General features: G+C 41.4%; 2 protein-coding genes across 8 annotated transcripts in view; one reads left to right on the top strand and one right to left on the bottom strand.

The window, feature by feature from the left end:
- LOC137252862 (uncharacterized) overlaps positions 1 to 13,645 on the top strand; it is a 631,431-nt gene extending 617,786 nt beyond the window's left edge. The window contains exon 6 of the mRNA XM_067788968.1: positions 13,119 to 13,645. Within this exon, the coding sequence (XP_067645069.1) occupies positions 13,119 to 13,630 (512 nt within the window). The 3' untranslated portion in view covers positions 13,631 to 13,645. The remainder of the gene's footprint in view (positions 1 to 13,118) is intronic.
- The window catches only part of Alg11 (ALG11 alpha-1,2-mannosyltransferase), a 392,778-nt gene that overhangs the window by 139,613 nt on the left and 229,691 nt on the right, over positions 1 to 23,474 (bottom strand). Inside the window, exon 5 of one of the 7 annotated variants that reach the window (XM_067788979.1) lies at positions 13,348 to 13,390. The exons of the other annotated variants lie outside the window; for them this stretch is intronic. Within the exon in view, the coding sequence (XP_067645080.1) occupies positions 13,363 to 13,390 (28 nt within the window). The 3' untranslated portion in view covers positions 13,348 to 13,362. Of the gene's footprint in view, positions 1 to 13,347; positions 13,391 to 23,474 lie in introns of those variants that run through there. 7 annotated transcript variants of the gene reach the window in all.

The following is a 23,474-nucleotide window of genomic DNA, read 5'->3' as shown; positions in this document are numbered from 1 at the left end:
CGTCACAGGCAATTAGCTTGACATTGCCCTGGAACCACCCTGCATCAGTGTAAGATGGCGGTGGACCAAGGTTGTCTTTTTAACCTTAACGGCCACCGTATCGAGCGCGGCCTCGATCAGCTTCCACTGATGTTTCGGGATGCTGCCATCTTCGCTGCTCTCGTCTATAATGCCAATGATCTGCCGACCCTTGGCAATTGCGGCGAAAGACCGCGTCCAGCCTCCCTGCGTCTTGGCCCTTTTCGGTGCCGTGGGGCTGGATTCATCCATGGACCACTGGCGTTTCGAGGTTTCATCACTCTCGACTAAAACTTTTAAAATTACTTGAACTAAAAAATTTAAAATAAATAATAGTTTAAAAAAACTAAAAAAACACGCTTTTATAGCAAATCGAACTAAAAAATAGAAAATAATTTTCAATTAAAAAGAGTTTATATAACAGTAGTAGAAGGTCAAACAATCGTTTATAGTTAATCACCTCAAAATAAAATTATAATAAAATTTAAGTCATTAACAGAATAATTTAATTCACAGTAAAAATCGTGGGGTGCTTGATATTGAATGTTACAATCATTCTATTGGCAACTATCTGAGAGGAAAGATATGAAATGTAGTCAAATGCACCCCACGCTTTTTACTCTGAATTAAATTATTCTGTTAATAACTTAAATTATATTATAATTTTATTCTGAGGTGATTAACTATAAACGATTGTTTGGCCTTCTACTACTGTTATATAAACTCTTTTTAATTGAAAATTATTTTCTATTTTTTAGTTCGTGTTTTTTTAGTTTTTTTAAACTATTATTTATCTTTTATTTAAAATAAAATGAAATTTAAGTTGTGGGTCTGCTAGCTCGACGTTAGGCTAGCAGACACACACTTTTTTTTCGAATATCTCGAAAACCAAATTACCCAAATTATCTTTTGTGGCCCTAAAAAGCACATAAACTCCACCTAACTTTGATATATTTTTTTATTAAAAAAAAATTAAATTTAAGTTGTGGGTTTGCTAGCTTTTTTTGCGAATATCTCGAAAACGAAATGAGCACCCAAATTATCTTTTGTGGCCCTAAACAGCACCTAAATAGCTCCTAACTTTGATATATTTTTTTACTAAAAAAAATTAAATTTAAGTTGTGGGTCTGCTAGCTTTTTTTGCGAATATCTCGAAAACCAAATGAGCACCCAAATTATCTTTTGTGGCCCTAAAAAGCACCTATATTGCACCTAACCTTGATATATTTTTTATTAAAAAAATGAAATTTAAGTTGTGGGTCTGCTAGCTTTTTTTGCGAATATCTCGAAAACCAAATGAGCACCCAAATTATGTTTTGTGGCCCTAAAAAGCACCTAAATAGCTCCTAACTTTGATATATTTTTTTACTAAAAAAAATTTAAGTTGTGGGTCTGCTAGCTTTTTTTGCGAATATCTCGAAAACTAAATGAAAACCTAAATTATCTTTTGTGGCCCTAAAAAGCACCTAAATAGCTCCTAACTTTGATATATTTTTTTACTAAAAAAAATTTAATTTAAGTTGTGGATCTGCTAGCTTTTTCTGCGAATATCTCGAAAACCAAATGAGCACCCAAATTATCTTTTGTGGGCGTAAAAAGCACCTAAATTGCACCTAACCTTGAAAAAATTTTTTTTTAATTAAACTTTTTAATCTTTTAAACAAAATAAGAAATGTGCAACGAAATTTCAATTGACAAAACAGCTGACTTCGAAAATTCGAAATTCCTGTTCCCCAATTATTGTTCTCCCTAGGAGAACAGAATTGGAGGAATTTTTCCGCGGGAATAAAAAAATCCGCGAGAACAAAATTCCGCGAGAATATTTAGAATTGGTCTGTATATGTATTTGGGGAGGTGCGTTACCATATGTACTCCATCGAATGGCAGAAAAGGGGATTGCCGCACGCACATATACTAATTTGGCTGGTACATAAAATAACTCCGGATCAAATCGATAACCTTATATCAGCTGAAATTCCTGATCACACTGCTGATCCTGAGTTATTTCAAGTTGTCGTTAAAAACATGATACATGGACCGTGCGGTGAACTAAATGTGAATTCACCACGTATGATTGATGAAAAGTGTTCGAAACGATACCCAAGGCAATTTACTTCAGACACAATAACGGGCAATGACGGATATCCGTTGTATCGACGTAGATCACCTAATGATAATGGCAAAACGGCAACCATTAGAATGCATAACCAGGAAGTTGAAGTTGATAATCGTTGGGTGGTTCCGTATTTTCCATTATTATCGAAAATATTCAATGCTCACATAAATGTGGAATATTGTAGTTCTGTCAAATCCATTAAATATATTTGCAAGTATGTAAATAAAGGGAGCGAAATGGCAATTTTCGGTGTTGCTGGTGATAACACAAATGATGAAATTACTCAGTATCAAATGGGGCGCTATATTAGTAGCAATGAAGCTGTCTGGAGGATTATGCCGTTTCCAATGCACGAAAGACATCCTGCGGTTGTTCACTTGACTGCACATCTTGAGAATGGCCAACGTGTTTATTTTAATGTAGCAAATGTATTGGAAAGAGCAGCACAACCACCAGCAACTACGTTAACAGCTTTTTTCAAATTATGCGAAACTGATATATTTGCGATAACTTTGTTATATTCTAAAGTGCCTCAGTATTACACATGGAATGTGTCTTCGAAAAAATTTCAAAGACGTAAACAAGGAACAGCAGTTCATAGGCATCTTGGCATTTTCCAAATAGATGCAATTGGGAGAATATATATAGCACATCCAAACAATGTTGAGTGCTTTTATTTGAGATTGTTATTAGTTAACGTGAATGGCCCAAAATCATTTCAAGAACAGTCAACGGTCATTTGTGTCAAACATACAGTGAAGCATGCCAACTTTTGCATTTGTTGGAAGATGATGATCATTGGGATTCAACACTTCATTATGCATCTATTTCGGCTCATCCTCAACAAATACGAATGCTATTTGTCATTATATTATCAACATGTATACCATCAAATCCACTTGAATTATGGAACAAATATAAACATTATATTGCAGAAGATATTTTAATTCGTATGTGTCATCATGCAAGAAATCCTGATTTGTTGATAACTTTGGAAATGTACAACGAAGCTTTGATAATAATTGAAGATATGTGTCTAGCGATTGCAAATAAAACATTAGTACAATTGGGTATGATCGCACCAAATCGTGAGATGCATGATCTGTTTGATCGTGAATTGCAACGTGAACAGGAATTCAATTCTAATGATTTGCGTTTATTTGTACAACCGAATATAACCAAATTAATATTCAGCAAAAACATGTATATGACACAATTATGCAAGCCATTTCCAATAATGCAGGTGGATAATATTTCTTGGATGCACCTGGTGGCACAGGCAAAACGTTCGTTATATCACTGATTTTAGCAACTATTCGATCGGAACAGAAAATTGCATTGGCACTTGCATCTTCGGGAATTGCTGCTACATTATTAGAAGGTGGTCGGACAGCACACTCTGCATTAAAATTAACATTGAATGTACAGGTGATTGAAACTCCAACTTGCAATATTTCAAGAAATTCTGCTATGGCAAAAGATCTGCAATTAACGTCAATTATTTTTTGGGATGAGTGTACAATGGCGAATAAAAAATTACTAGAAGCATTTAATCGAACAATGCAAGATTTACGTGGTAATCGAAAGCTTTTTGGTGGTGCTTTGATATTACTGTCAGGGGATTTTCGACAAACATTGCTTGTCATTCCTCCATCAACTCCTGCTGATGAAATAAATGCCTGTTTGAATTCATCAGTTCTTTGGAGATATGTACAAAAATTGACACCGAACATTAATATGCGTATTCACCTACAAAATGATCCAGCTGCCCATGAGCTTTCAAAACAATTGTTAGAAATTGGTGATGGCAAAATATAAATCGACAGAACCAACGGATTGATCACTGTACCGAACAATTTTTGTACAATTACGAAATCGATAGATGAATTGATTGAATGTGTTTTTCCAAATATTCTTCAGAATTACAGAAATCATGATTGGTTGAGAGAACGCGCAATTATAGCGCCGAAGAACATTCATATCAATGCCATTAATTTTCAAATTCAAGCAAAACTCTCAGGTGTAGTCACGACATATAAATCAATTGACAGTGCTATGAATCAAGATGAGGCAATTAATTATCCAATTGAATTTTTAAATTCATTATAACCGACTGGTATGACACCGCATTGTAACATTGGCATCCGACCACCTGCCCATACTTATTTCGCTTGAGCGTAACGGCGACTTCATCGTCACTGAAAAACGCACTTTCATAGACTTCAAAAAAGGAAAGTGGGAAGAAAATAAATCCTTTACAGACAGCCGCCTAGCTGCCCTCCCTATCCCGACTGATGCCCGCCAAGGGGAGCGTGCCTTTCGTAAGGTCATTAAATCCGCCTCGGCACATTTCATTCCCGCCGGGAGAATTCCCGAAATCCGGCCCCCACCAGGCCGCAAACTTAGCGAGAGAACGTGACCTTATAAGACAGCTTGACCCAGGCGACCCCCAAATAAGGGATATAAACCAACGCATCAGATTGCTTGTAGATGAACACAAGCGGGCGAAATGGGAGGAGCACCTAAGAGGTTGTAACCTCTCTACCGGTGTGGGTAAACTTTGGTCCACCGTAAAGTCCCTATCGAATCCGACTACGCACAAAGACAAAGTTTCCATCGCCTTTGGCGACAAAGTGCTGTCGGACGCGAAAAAATGCGCGAGCGCTTTCTGCCGACAATATATAATGCATCCTACGGTCGACAGAGATAGACGGAGAGCCAATAGACGCGCACATAAATACAAATTCAGCGCGTCACCAATCACCATCACCGCTAAAGAGGTTGAGGACGCAATTGGTCGTGCTAAACCATCCAAAGCAGTGGGCCCAGACAGCATAGCCATGCCGATGCTTAAAACCTAGGGAAAGAGGGGTTCAAATATTTAGCGCATGTCTTCAATCTGTCTCTTTCCACCTTTGTCATACCTGAGAAATGGAAAATGGCCAAGGTGGTCCCGCTACTAAAGCCTGGGAAACCAGCTAACATAGGTGAGTCGTATCGTCCGATATCTCTCCTATCGCCAGTGGCAAAGACGCTTGAAGCCATTTTGCTCCCTTATTTCCAAGCAAATTTGCAGCTAGCCCCTCATCAGCATGGCTTCAGAAAACTCCATAGCACTACCACCGCGCTGAATGCCATTAGCACCCAGATAAATTGCGGTTTAAATCAATACCCCCACCATAGAACAGTACTCGTAGCGCTAGACCTATCAAAAGCTTTTGATACGGTCAACCATGGCTCGTTACTGCAGGACCTGGAAGGGTCTACCCTTCCCCCATGTATTAAAAGGTGGACCGCAAATTATCTGGGTGGTCGGCAGGCATCGGTGCAATTTAGAAACGAAACATCAAAACCAAGGAGAATTAAACAGGGGGTGCCACAGGGTGGTGTCCAATCCCCACTTTTGTTTAATTTCTACATATCTAAGCTACCTTCACCACCGGAAGGAGTCACAATCGTTTCCTACGCCGATGACTGCACAATAATGGCCACAGGCCCAGGCCCAAAGATCGATGCGCTATGCAATAAAATAAACGGCTACCTTCCAGATCTCTCCAGTTTTTTCACCTCGCGAAACCTGGCATTATCACCGACTAAATCTTCCGCGACCTTATTTACAACATGGACGCCCCAAATGTCGACCATTTTGAACATCCACGTCGATGGCACTACGCTACCGACTGTCCGACACCCCAAAATCTTGGGTGTGACGTTTGATCAGGATCTACATTTTGGTGAGCACGCAGCCGCAATTGTTCCGAGAATTCAGAGCCGTAACAAAATCCTCAAATCCCTCGCTGGCAGTACTTGGGGAAAAGATAAAGAAACGCTCAAGACTACATACAAAGCAATTAGCCAGCCGATTACGTGCTACGCGTCACCCATATGGTCGCCAAGCCTAAAAATCACCCACTGGAAGAAACTACAGGCCTGACAAAATACTGCTCTCAGAATCGCCACGGGCTGTCTTCTTATGTCCCCAGAACACCATCTGCATAATGAGGCGAGAATACTCCCCATCAGGGAGAGAAATGAGATGCTGACCAAACAGTTCCTGTTGAATACCCAGAAACCTGGGCATCCCAACAGACATCTGATTGATGAACCAGCACCGCCTAGGGGCTTAAGGAGTCATCTCCGTAAGTATTTTGAGGAAATACGGCACCTGAGAACCCAGCCGTATGAAGTGAAAAAACACAAGCAGGTCCTTGGTGAACTCCATAAACAGGGGTCGGACCTTTATGCCGGGAATTGCCCGGTGAATCCAGTACTTAACGAAAATTATCCAAAACTTGCGGAAGAGGAACGCATACTCCCCAGGGAAACGCGTGTCACTCTTGCTCAACTTCGTTCTGGATACTGTAACAGGTTAAACTCTTACCTATCCAGAATCAACCCCGACATACAAAATGTATGCCCCGCTTGCAATGTGTCCCCACATGACACCAACCATCTCTTCAATTGTAACGTGGAACCAACGCCTCTAACACCCCTTTCCTTATGGTCCACCCCTGTTGAAACGGCAAGTTTCCTTGTACTCCCGTTAGAGGATATTGATGACAATTTGTGATCGGTCGCGGCTATTAGGTGGGGCGAACATTGCTACAACAACAAAAACAACACCGCATTGTTTGAATCTGAAAGTGGGTTCTTTGATTATATTATTGCGAAATATTAATCCACCAAAACTGTGTAATGGCACCAAATTGGCGGTGAAAAATTTATTGCCAAATTTGATTGAAGCTACGATCTTAACTGGTAAATCAAAAGCATATCCATATGATTCCAACTGATATGCCATTTGAATTCAAACGATTACAATATCCTGTGCTTTTATCATTTGCGATGTCCATCAACAAAGCCCAAGGGCAAACATTAACGTTTGTGGTGTGAATTTGGAGGAATCATGTTTTTCACATGGCCAACTTTATGTTGCCTGTTCCAGAGTAGGTACCCCCAGCCGTTTGTTTATTCATGCCCAAAATAGAAAAACAAAAAATTTTGTTTATCCAAATGTTTTGGATTAAGTTTTAAAATAGCTAGCAAATAATAAAATATCTTTTTTTTTAATAAATGAGTTTGATTTAATATTTCACTTTATACGTAGCGAAGCACGTACCGGGCCGCTAGTTTCGATATATTTTTTATTTAAAATAAAATGAAATTTTGCGAATATCTCGAAAACTAAATTATCTTTTGTGGCCCTAAAAAGCACCTAAACCTAAATAGCTCCTAATTTCGATATATTAACACGCTTTTATTAGCTTGGCCTGTATGTAACGGAATCTTTTAACTTAATTTTAACCGGTTTCTAGAAGTTTGATTAATTTGAAACTTTGCATACGTATCAAGGACCGATGACAATGCATTAATGTGATGGTGTCGTGACATAAGGTCTACGGCCATAAGGCCAATTGACCTTATTACCACTTTGAATGGTCATAAGTTTGATTGAAACTTTGCACACATATCAAGGTTCGATGACAATGCATTAGTGTGATGGTGTGGTTACATAAGGTCAACGGCCATAAGGTTAATTGGCCTTATTACCTCTTTGAATGGCCATAAGTTTGATTGAAACTTTGCACACGTATCAAGGGTCGATGACAATGCATTAATGTGATGGTGTGGTGACATAAGGTCAACGGCCATAAGGTCAATTGGCCTTATTACCATTTTGAATGGCCATAACTTTAATTGAAACTTTGCACACGTATCAAGTCTCGATGACAATGCAATAATGTGATGATGGTGTGACATAAGGTTAACGGACATAAGGTCAATTGAACTTATGACCACCCCAAATGGCTATAGATTTGAAACCTTGCACATAATGCGAAAAATGCATTCCTTTATTAATGATAGAAGTGGATACATGGCACATCTACGAAAGAGCATACTGGAGCCCTTTTTTAACACGCTTTTATTAGCTTGGCCTGTATCTATGTAACGGAATCTTTGAGCTTAATTTTCACCGGTTTCTAGAAGTCTGATTAATTTGAAACTTTGCATACGTATCAAGGACCGATGACAATGCATTGATGTGATGGTGTGGTGACATAAGGTCGACGGCCATAAGGTAATTGGCCTTATTACCACTTTGAATGGCCATAAGTTTGATTGAAACTTTGCACACGTATCAAGGGTCGATGACAATGCATTAATGTGATGGTGTGGTGACATAAGGTCAACGGCCATAAGGTCAATTGGCCTTATTACCACTTTGAATGGCCATAACTTTAATTGAAACTTTGCACACGTATCAAGGCTCGATGAGAATGCAATAATGTGATGGTGGGGTGACATAAGGTAAACGGATATAAGGTCAATTGAACTTATGACCACCCAAATGGCCATAGATTTGAAACCTTGCACATAATGCGAAAAACGCATTCCTTTATTAATGATAGAAGTGGATGCATGGCACATTTACGAAAGAGCATACTGGAGCCATTTTTTAACACACTTTTATTAGCTTGGCCTGTATCTATGTAACGGAATCTTTGAGCTTAATTTTCACCGGTTTCTAGAAGTCTGATTAATTTGAAGCTTTGCATACGTATCAAGGACCGATGGCAATGCATTGATGTGATTGTGTGGTGACATAAGGTCGACGGCCATAAGGTCAATTGGCCTTATTACCACTTTGAATGGCCATAACTTTAATTGAAACTTTGCACACGTATCAAGTCTCGATGACAATGCAATAATGTGATGGTGGTGTGACATAAGGTTAACGGACATAAGGTCAATTGAACTTATGACCACCCCAAATGGCTATAGATTTGAAACCTTGCACATAATGCGAAAAATGCATTCCTTTATTAATTATAGAAGTGGATACATGGCACATCTACGAAAGAGCATACTGGAGCCCTTTTTTAACACGCTTTTATTAGCTTGGCCTGTATCTATGTAACGGAATCTTTGAGCTTAATTTTCACCGGTTTCTAGAATTCTGATTAATTTGAAACTTTGCATACGTATCAAGGACCGATGACAATGCATTGATGTGATGGTGTGGTGACATAAGGTCGACGGCCATAAGGTAATTGGCCTTATTACCACTTTGAATGGCCATAAGTTTGATTGAAGCTTTGCACACGTATCAGGGCTCGATGACAATGCATTATTGTGATGGTGTGGTGACATAAGGTCAACGGCCATAAGGTCAATTGGCCTTATTACCACTTTGAATGGCCATAAGTTTGATTGAAACTTTGCACACGTATCAAGGCTCGATGACAATGCAATAATGTGATGGTGGTGTGACATAAGGTTAACGGACATAAGGTCAATTGAACTTATGACCACCCCAAATGGCCATAGATTTGAAACCTTGCACATAATGCGAAAAACGCATTCCTTTATTAATTAGTGGATGCATGGCATATCTACGAAAGAGCATACTGGAGCCCTTTTTTAACAAGCTTTTATTAGCTTGGCCTGTATCTATGTAACGGAATCTTTGAGCTTAATTTTCACCGGTTTCTAGAAGTCTGATTAATTTGAAACTTTGCATACGTATCAAGGACCGATGACAATGCATTGATGAGATGGCATGGTGACATAAGGTCGACGGCCATAAGGTCAATTGGCCTCTTACCTCTTTGAATGGCCATAAGTTTGATTGAAACTTTGCACACGTATCAGGGCTCGATGAAAATGCATTATTGTGAGGGTGTGGTGACATAAGGCCAACGGCCATAATGTCAATTGGCCTTATTACCTCTTTTAATGGCCATAAGTTTGATTGAAACTTTGAACACGTATCAAGGCTCGATGGCAATGCATTAATGTGATGGTGTGTTGACATAAGGTCAACGGACATAAGGTAAATTGACCTTATTACCACTTTGAATGGCCATAAGTTTGATTAAAGCTTTGCACACGTATCAAGGCTCGATGGCAATGCATTAATGTGATGGTGTGGTGACATAAGGTCAACGGCCATAAGGTCAATTGCCCTTATTACCACTTTGAATGGCCATAAGTCTGATTGAAACTTTGCACACGTATCAAGGCTACATGACAATGCAATAATGTGATGGTGGGGTCACATAAAGATAACGGACATAAGGTCAATTGAACTTGTGACCACCCCAAATGGCCATAGATTTGAAACCTTGTACATAATGCGAAAAACGCATTCCTTTATTAATGATAGAAGTGGATGCATTGCACATCTACGAAATAGCATACTGGAGCCCTTTTTAACACGCTTTCATTAGCTTGGCCTGTATCTATCTATGTATCTATGTATCCATGTATGTATGTAACGGAATCTGGAGTGGAGCCGAGAGCCCCGGTAATGCAGAGCTCCGAACTCCGTTGCACCTTTTGAAGCATTTTAAGATAGCTACTTTTAGCTAGTGCAGGCCACCAGACCAAGGCACCATAAAGAATAATCGGGCGCACAATGGCTGTGTAAATACAGTAGGTCAACTTAGGGGAGAATCCCCAGGAGGTTCCAATTGCCCTCTTGCAGGTAAACAGTTCTGCTGCTGCCACTATATGCACTCCATAATAGCTTCCTATCCAGAATGACTCCCAAATACTTGACTTGATCGCTAAACGCTAAGAACGTACCCCCAATTCTTGGCGATGTAAGATTTGGTACTTTGTACCTCCTCGTGAAGAGAAAAAGCTTGGTTTTATCCGGGTTGAATTCCAAACCTGTGGCGGGTTGTACTCCTGGAGCAGCTATAGGATGTCAGCTGGGTCCGTTGGCGTCTTTGGAACTCAGGCTCTAGCCCTTGGTCGTGAGGGGATATCACGCGCCCCCACTACCTTGAGGCGCGCGCCCGAATATACCACCCGTATCAGCGTGGCGGCGGCTCTATAGAGGTTGACCGACCTGACGTCGTCACAGGCAATTAGCTTGACATTGCCCTGGAACCACCCTGCATCAGTGTAAGATGGCGGTGGACCAAGGTTGTCTTTTTAACCTTAACGGCCACCGTATCGAGCGCGGCCTCGATCAGCTTCCACTGATGTTTCGGGATGCTGCCATCTTCGCTGCTCTCGTCTATAATGCCAATGATCTGCCGACCCTTGGCAATTTCGGCGAAAGACCGCGTCCAGCCTCCCTGCGTCTTGGCCCTTTTCGGTGCCGTGGGGCTGGATTCATCCATGGACCACTGGCGTTTCGAGGTTTCATCACTCTCGACTAAAACTTTTAAAATTACTTGAACTAAAAAATTTAAAATAAATAATAGTTTAAAAAAACTAAAAAAACACGCTTTTATAGCAAATCGAACTAAAAAATAGAAAATAATTTTCAATTAAAAAGAGTTTATATAACAGTAGTAGAAGGTCAAACAATCGTTTATAGTTAATCAACTCAAAATAAAATTATAATAAAATTTAAGTTATTAACAGAATAATTTAATTCACAGTAAAAATCGTGGGGTGCTTGATATTGAATGTTACAATCATTCTATTGGCAACTATCTGAGAGGAAAGATATGAAATGTAGTCAAATGCACCCCACGCTTTTTACTCTGAATTAAATTATTCTGTTAATAACTTAAATTATATTATAATTTTATTCTGAGGTGATTAACTATAAACGATTGTTTGGCCTTCTACTACTGTTATATAAACTCTTTTTAATTGAAAATTATTTTCTATTTTTTAGTTCGTGTTTTTTCAGTTTTTTTAAACTATTATTTATTTTTTATTTAAAATAAAATGAAATTTAAGTTGTGGGTCTGCTAGCTCGACGTTAGGCTAGCAGACACACACTTTTTTTTCGAATATCTCGAAAACCAAATTACCCAAATTATCTTTTGTGGCCCTAAAAAGCACATAAACTCCACCTAACTTTGATATATTTTTTTATTAAAAAAAAATTAAATTTAAGTTGTGGGTTTGCTAGCTTTTTTTGCGAATATCTCGAAAACGAAATGAGCACCCAAATTATCTTTTGTGGCCCTAAACAGCACCTAAATAGCTCCTAACTTTGATATATTTTTTTACTAAAAAAAATTAAATTTAAGTTGTGGGTCTGCTAGCTTTTTTTGCGAATATCTCGAAAACCAAATGAGCACCCAAATTATCTTTTGTGGCCCTAAAAAGCACCTATATTGCACCTAACCTTGATATATTTTTTATTAAAAAAATGAAATTTAAGTTGTGGGTCTGCTAGCTTTTTTTGCGAATATCTCGAAAACCAAATGAGCACCCAAATTATCTTTTGTGGCCCTAAAAAGCACCTAAATAGCTCCTAACTTTGATATATCTTTTTACTAAAAAAAATTTAAGTTGTGGGTCTGCTAGCTTTTTTTGCGAATATCTCGAAAACTAAATGAAAACCTAAATTATCTTTTGTGGCCCTAAAAAGCACCTAAATAGCTCCTAACTTTGATATATTTTTTTACTAAAAAAAATTTAATTTAAGTTGTGGGTCTGCTAGCTTTTTTTGCGAATATCTCGAAAACCAAATGAGCACCCAAATTATCTTTTGTGGCCGTAAAAAGCACCTAAATTGCACCTAACCTTGATACATTTTTTTTTTTAAATTAATATAAGTTGTGGGCCTGCTAGCATGACGTTAATCTAGCAGACCCACACTTTTTTGCGAATATCTCGAAAACCAAATGAGCACCTAAACTATCTTTTGTGGCCCTAAATAGCACCTAAAATGCACTTAATTCTCAAACAACTTAAACTTATTTTTTAGCACTTGGGTCTGCCAGCTTTACGCACGTCCTATATTGCCAATAGAAAATGCTGGCAATGTGTTTTGAATTCGAAAAAAAAACAAGGCAGCCTATAAAATTTTTGGGATTGTAGCAGCATAAGTGTGACAAGAAAAAATTTTAATTTAGGTACATTCGATTATTGAATACAAAAATGTTTAAACAGTAATATAGCGGCACTCTGATGTTTGGGAATGTAACTAGCCTTTTGTAGCAATATAGGAGTATTACATATATGACTACTGATGAAATTAAATTTAATAAAGTAATTGATATTTTAGATGATGATATCATACCTCAAATTTCTGCTGTGATTCGAAATCTTCCGTTACAAAATAAGTACGCTACCATTAAACAAATCCTTCTCGACGTATATCAAAAATCAAATGAAGGAAGAATCAACATAATTTTAAATGAACTGCAATTAGGTGACAGCAAACCAAGCCAACTTTTTCAAAGGATGAAAGATACTACGCTTGGAAAGGTATCAGAAGAATTCATATTAGCAATATGGCTACAACTTCTTCAAGTCGCTGATGGTATGTTGGAAAACCTTAAAGTAAATACCGTAAAGAACATTTCTGATTCGAATGGTATTTTTATGAACAAAATAGATGACCACATTGAAGCTGTAAGTAAGACATACACTAAAGAAACCAAACCTTACTTCAAGAAAAACAAAAAAGAGGAAAGTACAAATTATATTTGTTTTTATCATAAAAAGTTTGGTGAAAATGCTTTACGATGCACACATCCCTGCAAATATCATGAATTTTTTTTTTTAAAAACTTGAGTCAAAGTCATTGAGGGCGGTAAATGATTTTAATATTCATAAAAGCCGTCGTTTAAGTATTTCTGACCCGTTGAGTAAAATAAATTTTTTGGTTGACACTGGAGCATCTGTTTCGATTTTACCAAAATTCCTTTTTCAGAAAATGGATAAAAAGCGGTTCTACTTTTAGGCTGCTAATGGAACATCAATTCGAACGTTTGGCACGAAATACCTCAAAATTAATCTTGGTTTTAAAAGAAATAATTTCAAATGACGTTTTATTATTGCAGATGTTAGCAATGCAATAATTGGAGCAGATTTCCTTCATCACTACGGTATTATTGTAGATGTTAAAAATAAGTTCCTTAAGTCTTTAGAGAATGAGGTATCAATTGGTTCAATAAGTTTTTCGAATGAAGCTTTGTCAGTTCAGATGGTGAATATTCAAGCACCATTTTATGAATTACTAAAAAAATTTCCAGAAATTACTCGACCTGGCCTTAATTTTAATGAAACAAATTCTTTGGTGGAGCATGAAATTATTACAAAAGGGCTCCCTGTACATTGTAAAGTTTGAAGACTAGATTCTGTAAAGCTTTCTGCCGCAAAAGCAGAATTTGATTATCTTCTTCAACAGGGAGTTATAAGAAGATCAAAAAGTAATTGGTCAAGCCCATTGCACATGGTTTCGAAAGGAAACGGTACTTGGACACCACGTGGGGATTACAGGTTTCTTAATTCCCAAACAGTTCCAGATCGTTATGCTCTTCCTAGCATTAGGGATTTCAATGCTAATGTTAGCGGAAACTCGGTCTGTTTGAATATACCCGAATGCCATTTCGTTTACGAAACGCTGCTCAGTCAATGCAAAGATTTGTTGATGAAATTGTAAACGGATCGCCTTTTATTTTTGCTTATATTGACGATTTTTTAATCTTTTCTAAAAATGAAAATGAACATACTAAACACTTAGAAATAATTTTCGAACGTCTCAAAAAATTTGGAATAACTATCAATCCTGAAAAATGTGAATTTGGGAGTTTCTTGGATTTATATTTAATTCTAGAGGTGTGCGGCCTTCACCAAAAAAGTGGAAGAGATTTTGAACTATGAGAGGATTCAGAAATGATCTCGGAAGGGTCCCAAAATTATCACGTGATAGTCCCGAGATTATCCCGACGAATCCAGAAATGATTTCGGAAGGATCCACAAAAGATTCCTGAAATAGTCCAGTAAAAGTCACGAAATGACCACGACGGGACTCCGGACGGATACAGAAAACCGTCCTGAAATTATCCCTGAAGGCTCCCCAAATGATCCCGGAAAAGTCCCGAAATGAGCCCGACGGGATCCTGGAAGGATCCCGAAAACCATCCAGAAATATTTCCGGAAGAGTTCACAAATGATCCCGAAATAGTCCAGTAGAAATCCCGAAATTACCCAGACAAGATCCCGGACGGATCCCGAAATCCACCCAGAAATGATTCTGGAATGATCCCAAAAAGTTCCGAAATTACCCTGACGTATGCAGAAAATCATCCACAAATGATGCCCGAGGGGTTCAGAAATGATCCCGAAAACCATCCAGAAATGATTCCGGAAGGGTCCCTAAGTAATCCCGAAATGACCCCGACGGGGTCCCGAACGGATCCGGAAAACCAGCCAGAAATGATGCCGGAAGGGTTCACATGATTCCAAAATAGTCCAGGTAGGTAGGTTGAACTGGCCGGTCCATGAGGACCTCACATAGACTGATTGAGTCCGTAGTGTTACCAGAAGTTTGTTTTAACAACTGAAAAACCCTATCAAAAACCAGGACCTATGTTATAAAATAACTCCGCCCTCTTGGCAAATACAAGAAGCTTCCTAGTACTTAAGCCACTTGCTGCTGGACTAGATCTGACAGCTGTATCACTCCTAATAGCTGGAGTCTTAGCCTGGCAAGTGCAGAGCACGAGCACAGAACGTGCTCGATCGTTTCCTCCTCCAACCCGCACTTCCTACATCTGCTATCACTGCCCAAGCCTAATTTAAAGGCATGTCACGCCAGAAGGCAGTTTCCAGTCAGAATACCCGTCATGAGTCTACAGTCCTCTCTTTTTAACGATAGAAGCAACTGTGTTAGTCTAAGGTTGTATGACCTACACATAATCTTCGACACTTTACAGCCCCGCGCTTGAACCCACGCCTTTCCCGCTTGGTCGATCATGGGCACCTCTCGCCTTCGCTTAATCTCGCCCAATCTAATTGGGACATCTACGGAGCAAGCTTCAAGGGATGCGCCCTTTTTAGCTAGTTCGTCCGCTTTTTCATTCCCATCTATTCCCATATTCCCTGGGACCCATTATAGATGAATGCTTCTCCCTCTCCCGATTCTCTCCAGAGACTGCTTACACTCTAACACGCATTTAGATGATGTGCTATGCGAGATTATTGCCTTAATTGCTGCTTGACTGTCAATATAAATGTTAACACGGTTGCGGCTTAAACGTTCTCTTCCAGGGTTTCTACTGCTTTGGTTACGGCTAATATTTCCGCTTGGAAAACCCTACAGTAATCCGGCAGCCTGTAGGATCTGCTTATTTCCGGATCAGCGCAGTATACCGCAGACCCTACTCCTTCCACTACTTTGGAACCATCGGTGTACACATGTATGGCCTCGTTCGCCATTTGCGCACCCTTGCGCCAACCGTCCACCTCTATTGTGGCCTTAAGATCTCCCTCGAAGCGCAGATAGGGAATCATGTAGTCTGTTCGTCTTGTGATTGATGACGCTATACTACTATGCACATATGGTCGGCGCTCAAGCTGCCCCGAGGCACCGAGCCTGGTTGCGGCCGTTAACGCTTTGTTCTTTGCTACCAGGTCTACAGGTGGGATGTGCAGAATGGCATACAGTGCAGCCGTCGGGGTTGTTTTTGTTTGTTTGTTGAAATAGTCCAGCAAAAATCCCGAAATTACCCAGACTCCCGGACGGATCCCGAAAAGTATCCAGAAATGATCCCGAAAAAATTCTGAAATGACTCCGACGGGATCCCGGACGGATCCCGAAATTATACCGGAAGGGTCGCTAAATGATGACCTAGATGGGATCCCGGACGGACGATCCAGAATTGATCACTTAAGGGTCCGCAAACGATTCCGAAATGACACTGACGGGATCCCGAAAACCATCCAGAATTGATCTCTGAAGGGTCCGCAAATGATCCCGAAATCACACTGACTCCCGGACGGATCCCGAAAACTATACATAAATGATGCCATAAGGGTTCCCAAAATCCCGAAACAGTTTCAAAAAGTCATGAAATTACCCTGACGAGCTATGAATGCCTGCAAAGGAATGCTAGATACAAAGTGGGGTCTGAGGCCAGACCTCATGGCCTGGATGTATAAGGCAGTTATTCGACCAATTCTGACATTTGGGGCACTCGTATGGTGGAAGGCGGTAGAGGTAAAATACATAACTAACATGCTAGGGAAAGTTCAACGATCTGCCTGCGGAGCGATCACGGGGGCAATTAGGTCGTGTCCCTCGGAAGCTTTAAACGTGATTTGCAATGTTCCACCATTAGATCTATTTATCAAGGAAACAGCATTTCAAGGGGCCCTAAGGCTTCGGGAGTTGGGAGGGAGCGTACATACGGGCACGGCCGTATCCTGCTCAATATTAACGACTCCCGAATCTTGTCAAAAACGGACTACATGTCCAAGGAAAGTCTTCCGACAAAAACTACACAATTCTCTTCCCCACAAGTAAAGATTGGAAAAATTGAGGTATCACTCAGAGATTTGACATCTCGGTTTTCACGGACGGATCCAAAATGGCTTGGGGAGTGGGTACTTGCGACTGTCCCGCCCACGTCCTTATGTATGCGGCTTCCCGACTCGGCAAGTGTGTTTCAAGCTGAGATTTTCGCTATCCGAGAGGCGTGCAAAGCGTTAATGGATATCAAAGGTAACGGTAACAGGGTAGCCATTTTCTCCGATATGCAGGCGGCTATTTGGGCACTCGGGTCAGAGACGATATCGTCAGACCTGGTTGGACAGTGTAGGGAGAGCGCCATGATTATGGCGAGCCGGCAGATCGTTACCCTGATATGGGTGCCGGGCCATCGAAACATACAGGGTAACGAGATGGCGGATGAGCTGGCACGGCGTGGAGCGGCTGTTGATGTCTCAGGAGCGAAGGAGGTCCTTGCACCCCTGGGACTCATCAAAGGTCGCATCTCCCAGCACTGGTTGGGTGAAGCCAACAATAGGTGGAATCGGTTGCGGACCTGTAGAGTTTCCAAGAGCATGTGGCCACTATATAACGAAAAACGATCGGTAGCTGTCCTTAAGATGAACAGAAGGGATATATCCAGAGTAGTTGCGGTACTCACGGGGCATTGGACAATTGGGGTACATGCGGCACGGATGGTACTGGAAAACAATACCTCCTGTCCCAGCTGCAAGCGTCCGGAGGCGGAGGAAACGGTTGAGCATCTGCTGTGCGAATGCCCAGCACACCGTCGAAGCAGAATAAAGTTTCTTGGAAAGCCTTTCTCGAAAGCCTCCCAGAACTGAAGTATGTCAGAGCGGGAGAGCTTTTCAAATTAATAAACTCCACGGGATGGGCATAGGGGGCGGGTTTTTCCCTGAGGCGCGTGAAAATGTTCATTAGTTTTCTTACAACACCCTTTCATTGGTTAACTCACGAGTTTGTGGTATCAAAACGGCGCATGAGCGCTAATTGGAGTCAATTGGGACTCGCCACTCCAACCAACCAACCAACCAACCCTGACGGAATCGCGGGCGAATCCCGGAAACCATCCAGAAATGATCCCGGAATAGTCCCGAAAAGGTCCCAAAATAAACCTAACGGGATCCTGGACGGATCCAGAAAACTATCCAGAAATGATCCCGAAAACGTCCTGAAAGGACTCCGACGAGATGCCGGACGGATCGGGAAATAACGGAAGGGTTCCCAAATGATCCCGAAAAAGTCCCGAAATGACCCTGACGGATCCGAAAACCATCCAGAAGGGTTCACAAATAATCACGAAAAAGTAAATTACCCTGACGGGATCCCGACCGGGTCCCAAAAACAATCCGGAAATGATGCCGGAAGGGTTCACAAGTGATCCCGATCCAGTAAAAGTACCAGAAATGATCCCAAAGTGATCCCGAAAAAATTCTGAAATGACTCCGACGGGATGCAGGACGGATCCCGAAATAATACCGGAAGGGTCACAAAATGATCTCCAAAAAGTCGCGAAATGACCCTGAAGGATCCGAAAAATTATCCAGAAATGATGCCGGAAGGGTTCAGAAATGATCCCGAAAACCATTCAGAAATGATTCCATAAGGGTCCCCAAATGATCCAGAAAAAGTTCCGAAATTACCCTGACGGGATCCCGGACGGATCCGGAAAACCACCAGAAGTGATGCCGGAAGGGTCCCTAAAAGATCCCGAAAAAGGTCCGGAAGGGTCCCCAAAAGACAGATCCGAAAACCATCCAGAAATGATGCCGGAAGAGTTCACAAATGATCCCGAAATAGTCCGGTAAAAGTTCCGAAATTACCCAGACAGGACCCCGACAACCATCCAGAAATGATGCCGGAAGGGTTCACAAATGATCCCGAAATGACCCTGAGGGATCCCGACGGATCCCGAAAACCATCCAGAGATGATCCCGGAGGGGTCCTCAAATGATCCAAAAAAGTCCCGAAATGACCCTGACGGATCCAAAAATTATTCCGGAAGAGTTCCCAACTTATCCCGAAAAAGTTCGGAAATGACCCTGACGGGATCCCGAAAAAGTCCGGAATGTCCCTGACGGGATCCCGGACAGATCCCGAAAACCATCCAGAAATGATGCCGGAAGGGTTCACAAATGATCCCGAAATGACCCTGACGGGATCCCCGACGGATCCCGAAAACCATCCAGAGATGATCCCGGAAGGGTCCTCAAATGATCCCAAAAAGTCCCGAAATGACCCTGACGGATCCAGAAATTATTCCGGAAGAGTTCCCAACTTATCCCGAAAAAATTCGGAAATGACCCTGACAGGACCCCGGACGGATCCCGACAACCATCCAGAAATGATGCCGGAAGCGTTCACAAATGATCCCGAAATGACCTTGACAAAGAGACGTAACGTTCACCCATCTATGATATTTAAAACACTACCACGAATTTGATAACGGCAATGATATTCTACACAATACACCAGCATCACCAGCAATTGAGAAACACTACCATACTCCAACTTACTAGCAACTGGCGAGAATAAGAGTTTGTGCTTATATTGACCATAGCAACGTTATTGCACAAGTCTGTATACCACCACCAAGGCCCCGACGATTGACCACCAGAAGCGGCGATCACATCACGATTCCGCCCACAAAAAACAGGCGGCTACAATACCCACCGCGCGTTACCACCATCAATAGCGCCAGTTATCACCACGCGCTAACACAATCAGTAGCGCCAACACCACGCACAACCACCAGTCATAACAACAGCAAAAAGGCCGCTTCATATAGGTCCAACGGATTTCACCTTGCCATAACAGCCGGCACAACAGCAGGGCCGCTGTGATCAACCACCACCAGACATAACCGCCGGCCAACGATAACCACTGCCGGCACAACAGCGAAAAGGACGCTCCATATAGACCCATCAAATTAACCCTGCATGACCGCCGGCCGAGACAGCCACTGCCCGCACTACAGCACAGGCCGCCTCATATAGGCCCACCAGATTGACCCTGCAATAACAGCCGACACAACACCAGCAAAGCCCGCTAAGCATAGGCCCAGCAAATTTCACCTTGCCATAACAACCGGCACAACAGCAAAGGCCGCTACACATAGGCCCACCAAATTGAAACCTGATGTAGCAAACCGGCCTTGCACCAGCAACAACAGCAACAGGCCGCAACAACTAGTCCGGCCTTGCAAAACCAATAGCAACAACAATAACAACATCTAAGGCGGTGAGTTCGTTCCGTGATACGGAAAACCAATTTTTTTTCTTAACACATAATTTGTAAGACCTCTTTAGTTACAATTGTCTAAAGCTAGTGACCTAAGTTTGAGAAGTTCGAAAGTTAGATAACTAATTCTAAATTAAATTCTAAATTACAACAAATTGATACCGATACCAATTTATAATCACCCTTATCGCGAAGTTCAGGCGGAGAAGTGTTCGCCTTCACTTTTTTTGTTCGGATGAACTTTTTCCGCCTATCTGCACTTTCGGGCGAACAAAAGTTCACTTCGAAACAGCAGATGCTCTATTGTGAACTAGCAGTGAACAAATAATTTACTTGCAATTGTGTAAATTTTGTAACAAGCATATTACCTTAAAATACAACAAAAATAAGTAATTTTATACGACAGCATGACACTGCTAATACGCGTAAAAAAATATCGAAAGAGGTGTCAAAAGATGCGCATTAATCTCGACAACAATAATCCGAAACCGGAAAATAAAAATTTGCAGTTGAAGTTGGCGATTTTCATGTGGTTGTTGTAATTTGTACCCATAAAAAAATTGTGAACCCAGAAGGACATCACCGTGGCGGTAGCCACGGTTAAACCACACACCCGAACTTTGCATGGCGTAGCCCAGGGTCTTTTTTCGGTTTTTCGTTAATATCTTTTAAACGAGTTAAAATATTAATACTGACCAATTGGTAGGAGAGTTGTTTGCTTTGGATTTTACATGAGCCTCAACTTTTATTAGCACCATTTCGATATCACTGAGCCTTGAATCGTTAATTTAACATTTAGGGAAATAGCAATTGCTGACGGGGGCTTAAGCTTTATTTCGTGGTGCATTTAATGGTGGTGCAACTTGTGGTACATATAACTTCCGGATAAATGTATATATGGTTATATGAATACAAAATAATAATTACTTACTTACTTAATTGCCGCTTAACCGTCTAAACGGTTATGGCCGTCCAACAAGGCGCGCCAGTCGCTCCTTCGCTCCGCCAACCGGCGCCAATTGGTCACACCAGGGGGTTTAAATCGTTTTCCTCCTGGTCCTTCCAACGGAGTATGGCCGCCCTCTACCTCTGCTTCCATAGGCGGGTTCCGATAGAAACATTTTCTTGGCCGGAGCATCATCTTTCATTCGCATAACATGGCCTAGCCAGCGCAGCCACTGCGTTTTAATTCGCTGGACTATGTTGATGTCTGCGTATAGCTCATACAGCTCATCATTAAATCTTCTTCGGTACTCGCCATCGCCAACGCGTAGAGGTCTATAAATCTTTCGAAGAACTTTTCATCCGAACACTCCGAAAGCCGCTTCATCTGCTGTTGTCATGGTCCATGCTTCTGCCTCATATAGCAGGACGAGTACGATAAGTGTCATGTAGAGTATGATTTCCGTTCGCCGAGAGAGGACTTTACTTTTCAATTGCCTACCTAGTCCAAAGTAGCATTTATTGGCAAGATTGATTCTTCGCTGGATTTCAGTGCTGAAGTTGTTGCTAGTGTTGATGCTGGTTCCCAAATAAGCGAAGTCTTTTACTATTTCGAAATTATGGCTGCCAACAGTAGCGTGGTTGCCAAGGCGCATATGCGCTGAATCTTTGCTCGATGACAGCAGGTACTTTGTTTTGTCCTCATTCACCATGAAACCCATCTTTACCGCTTCTTTTTCCAGTTTGGAGTAAGCAGAACTAACAGCGCGTGTGTTTAGGCCGATGATATCAATGTCATCAGCATATGCCAGTAATTGCACGCTTTTATAGTATATTGTTCCAGTGCGATTAAGTTCTGCAGCTAGTATAATTTTCTCCAGCATCAAATTAAAGAAATCGCACGATAGGGGGTCACCCTGTCTGAAACCTCGTTTAGTTTCGAACGGCTCGGAGAGGTCCTTCCCAATTCTGACTGAGCTGATGCTGTTGCTCAAGGTCATTTTGCACAGCCGTATAAGTTTTGCGGGGAAACCAAATTCGGACATAGCGGCATATAGGCAGCTCCTTTTCGTGCTATCGAAGGCGGCTTTAAAGTCGAAGATGTGTGTCGATTCTTTTTTCACGGGTTTTTTCCAAGATTTGGCGCATTGTGAAAATCTGGTCGATGGTAGATTTACCAGGTCTGAAGCCGCACTGATAAGGTCCAATCAGCCGGTTCACGGTGGGCTTCAATCTTTCGCACAATACACTTGAAAGGACCTTATATGCAATATTAAGAAGGCTGATTCCACGATAGTTGGTGCATTTTGCAGTATCCCCCTTCTTGTGGACTGGGCAAAGAACACTTAGATTCCAACCGTCGGGCATGCACTCTTCCGCCCATATTTTGCTAAGAAGGTGCTGCATGCGCCTTACCAACTCCTCGCCGCCGTACTTGAATAGCTCCGCAGGCAATCCATCAGCGCCCACGGCCTTGTTGTTTTTCAATCTGGTTATTGCTATTCTAACTTCGTCATAATCGGGCGGGGGGACATATATTCCATCATCACCGATTGCGGGATTGGGTTCTTCATCTTTGCGGGGTGAATTTCTGCCTACATATAGAAGAACAGAGAAGTGTTCCTTCCACAATCTAAGCACTCTGGACATCAGTTACAAGGTCGCCGTTTTCGTTCCTACAGGAGTTTTCCCCGATCTTAAAACCTTCCGTCTGTCGCCGTATTTTTTGGTAAAATTTTCGGGCGTTATTCCTGGTGGCTAGCAGCTCAAGCTCCTCGCACTCACGCCTTTCTGCTTCTGCTTTTTTCTTCCTGAAAAGGCGTCTCGCTTCCTTTTTCAACTCACGATAGCGTTCACACACTCCTCTTGTCGCGCTCGCTTTTAACGTAGCCCTGTAGGCAGCGTTTCTTTCAGTTGCAACGCGGCATTCTTCATCGTACC

Source organism: Eurosta solidaginis, chromosome 5 (assembly GCF_040869045.1).
Source record: "Eurosta solidaginis isolate ZX-2024a chromosome 5, ASM4086904v1, whole genome shotgun sequence".
NCBI classification, from domain to species: domain Eukaryota; kingdom Metazoa; phylum Arthropoda; class Insecta; order Diptera; family Tephritidae; genus Eurosta; species Eurosta solidaginis.
The sequence above is the reverse complement of the archived record's forward strand: the minus strand, read 5'-3'. Positions and strand labels throughout refer to the sequence as shown.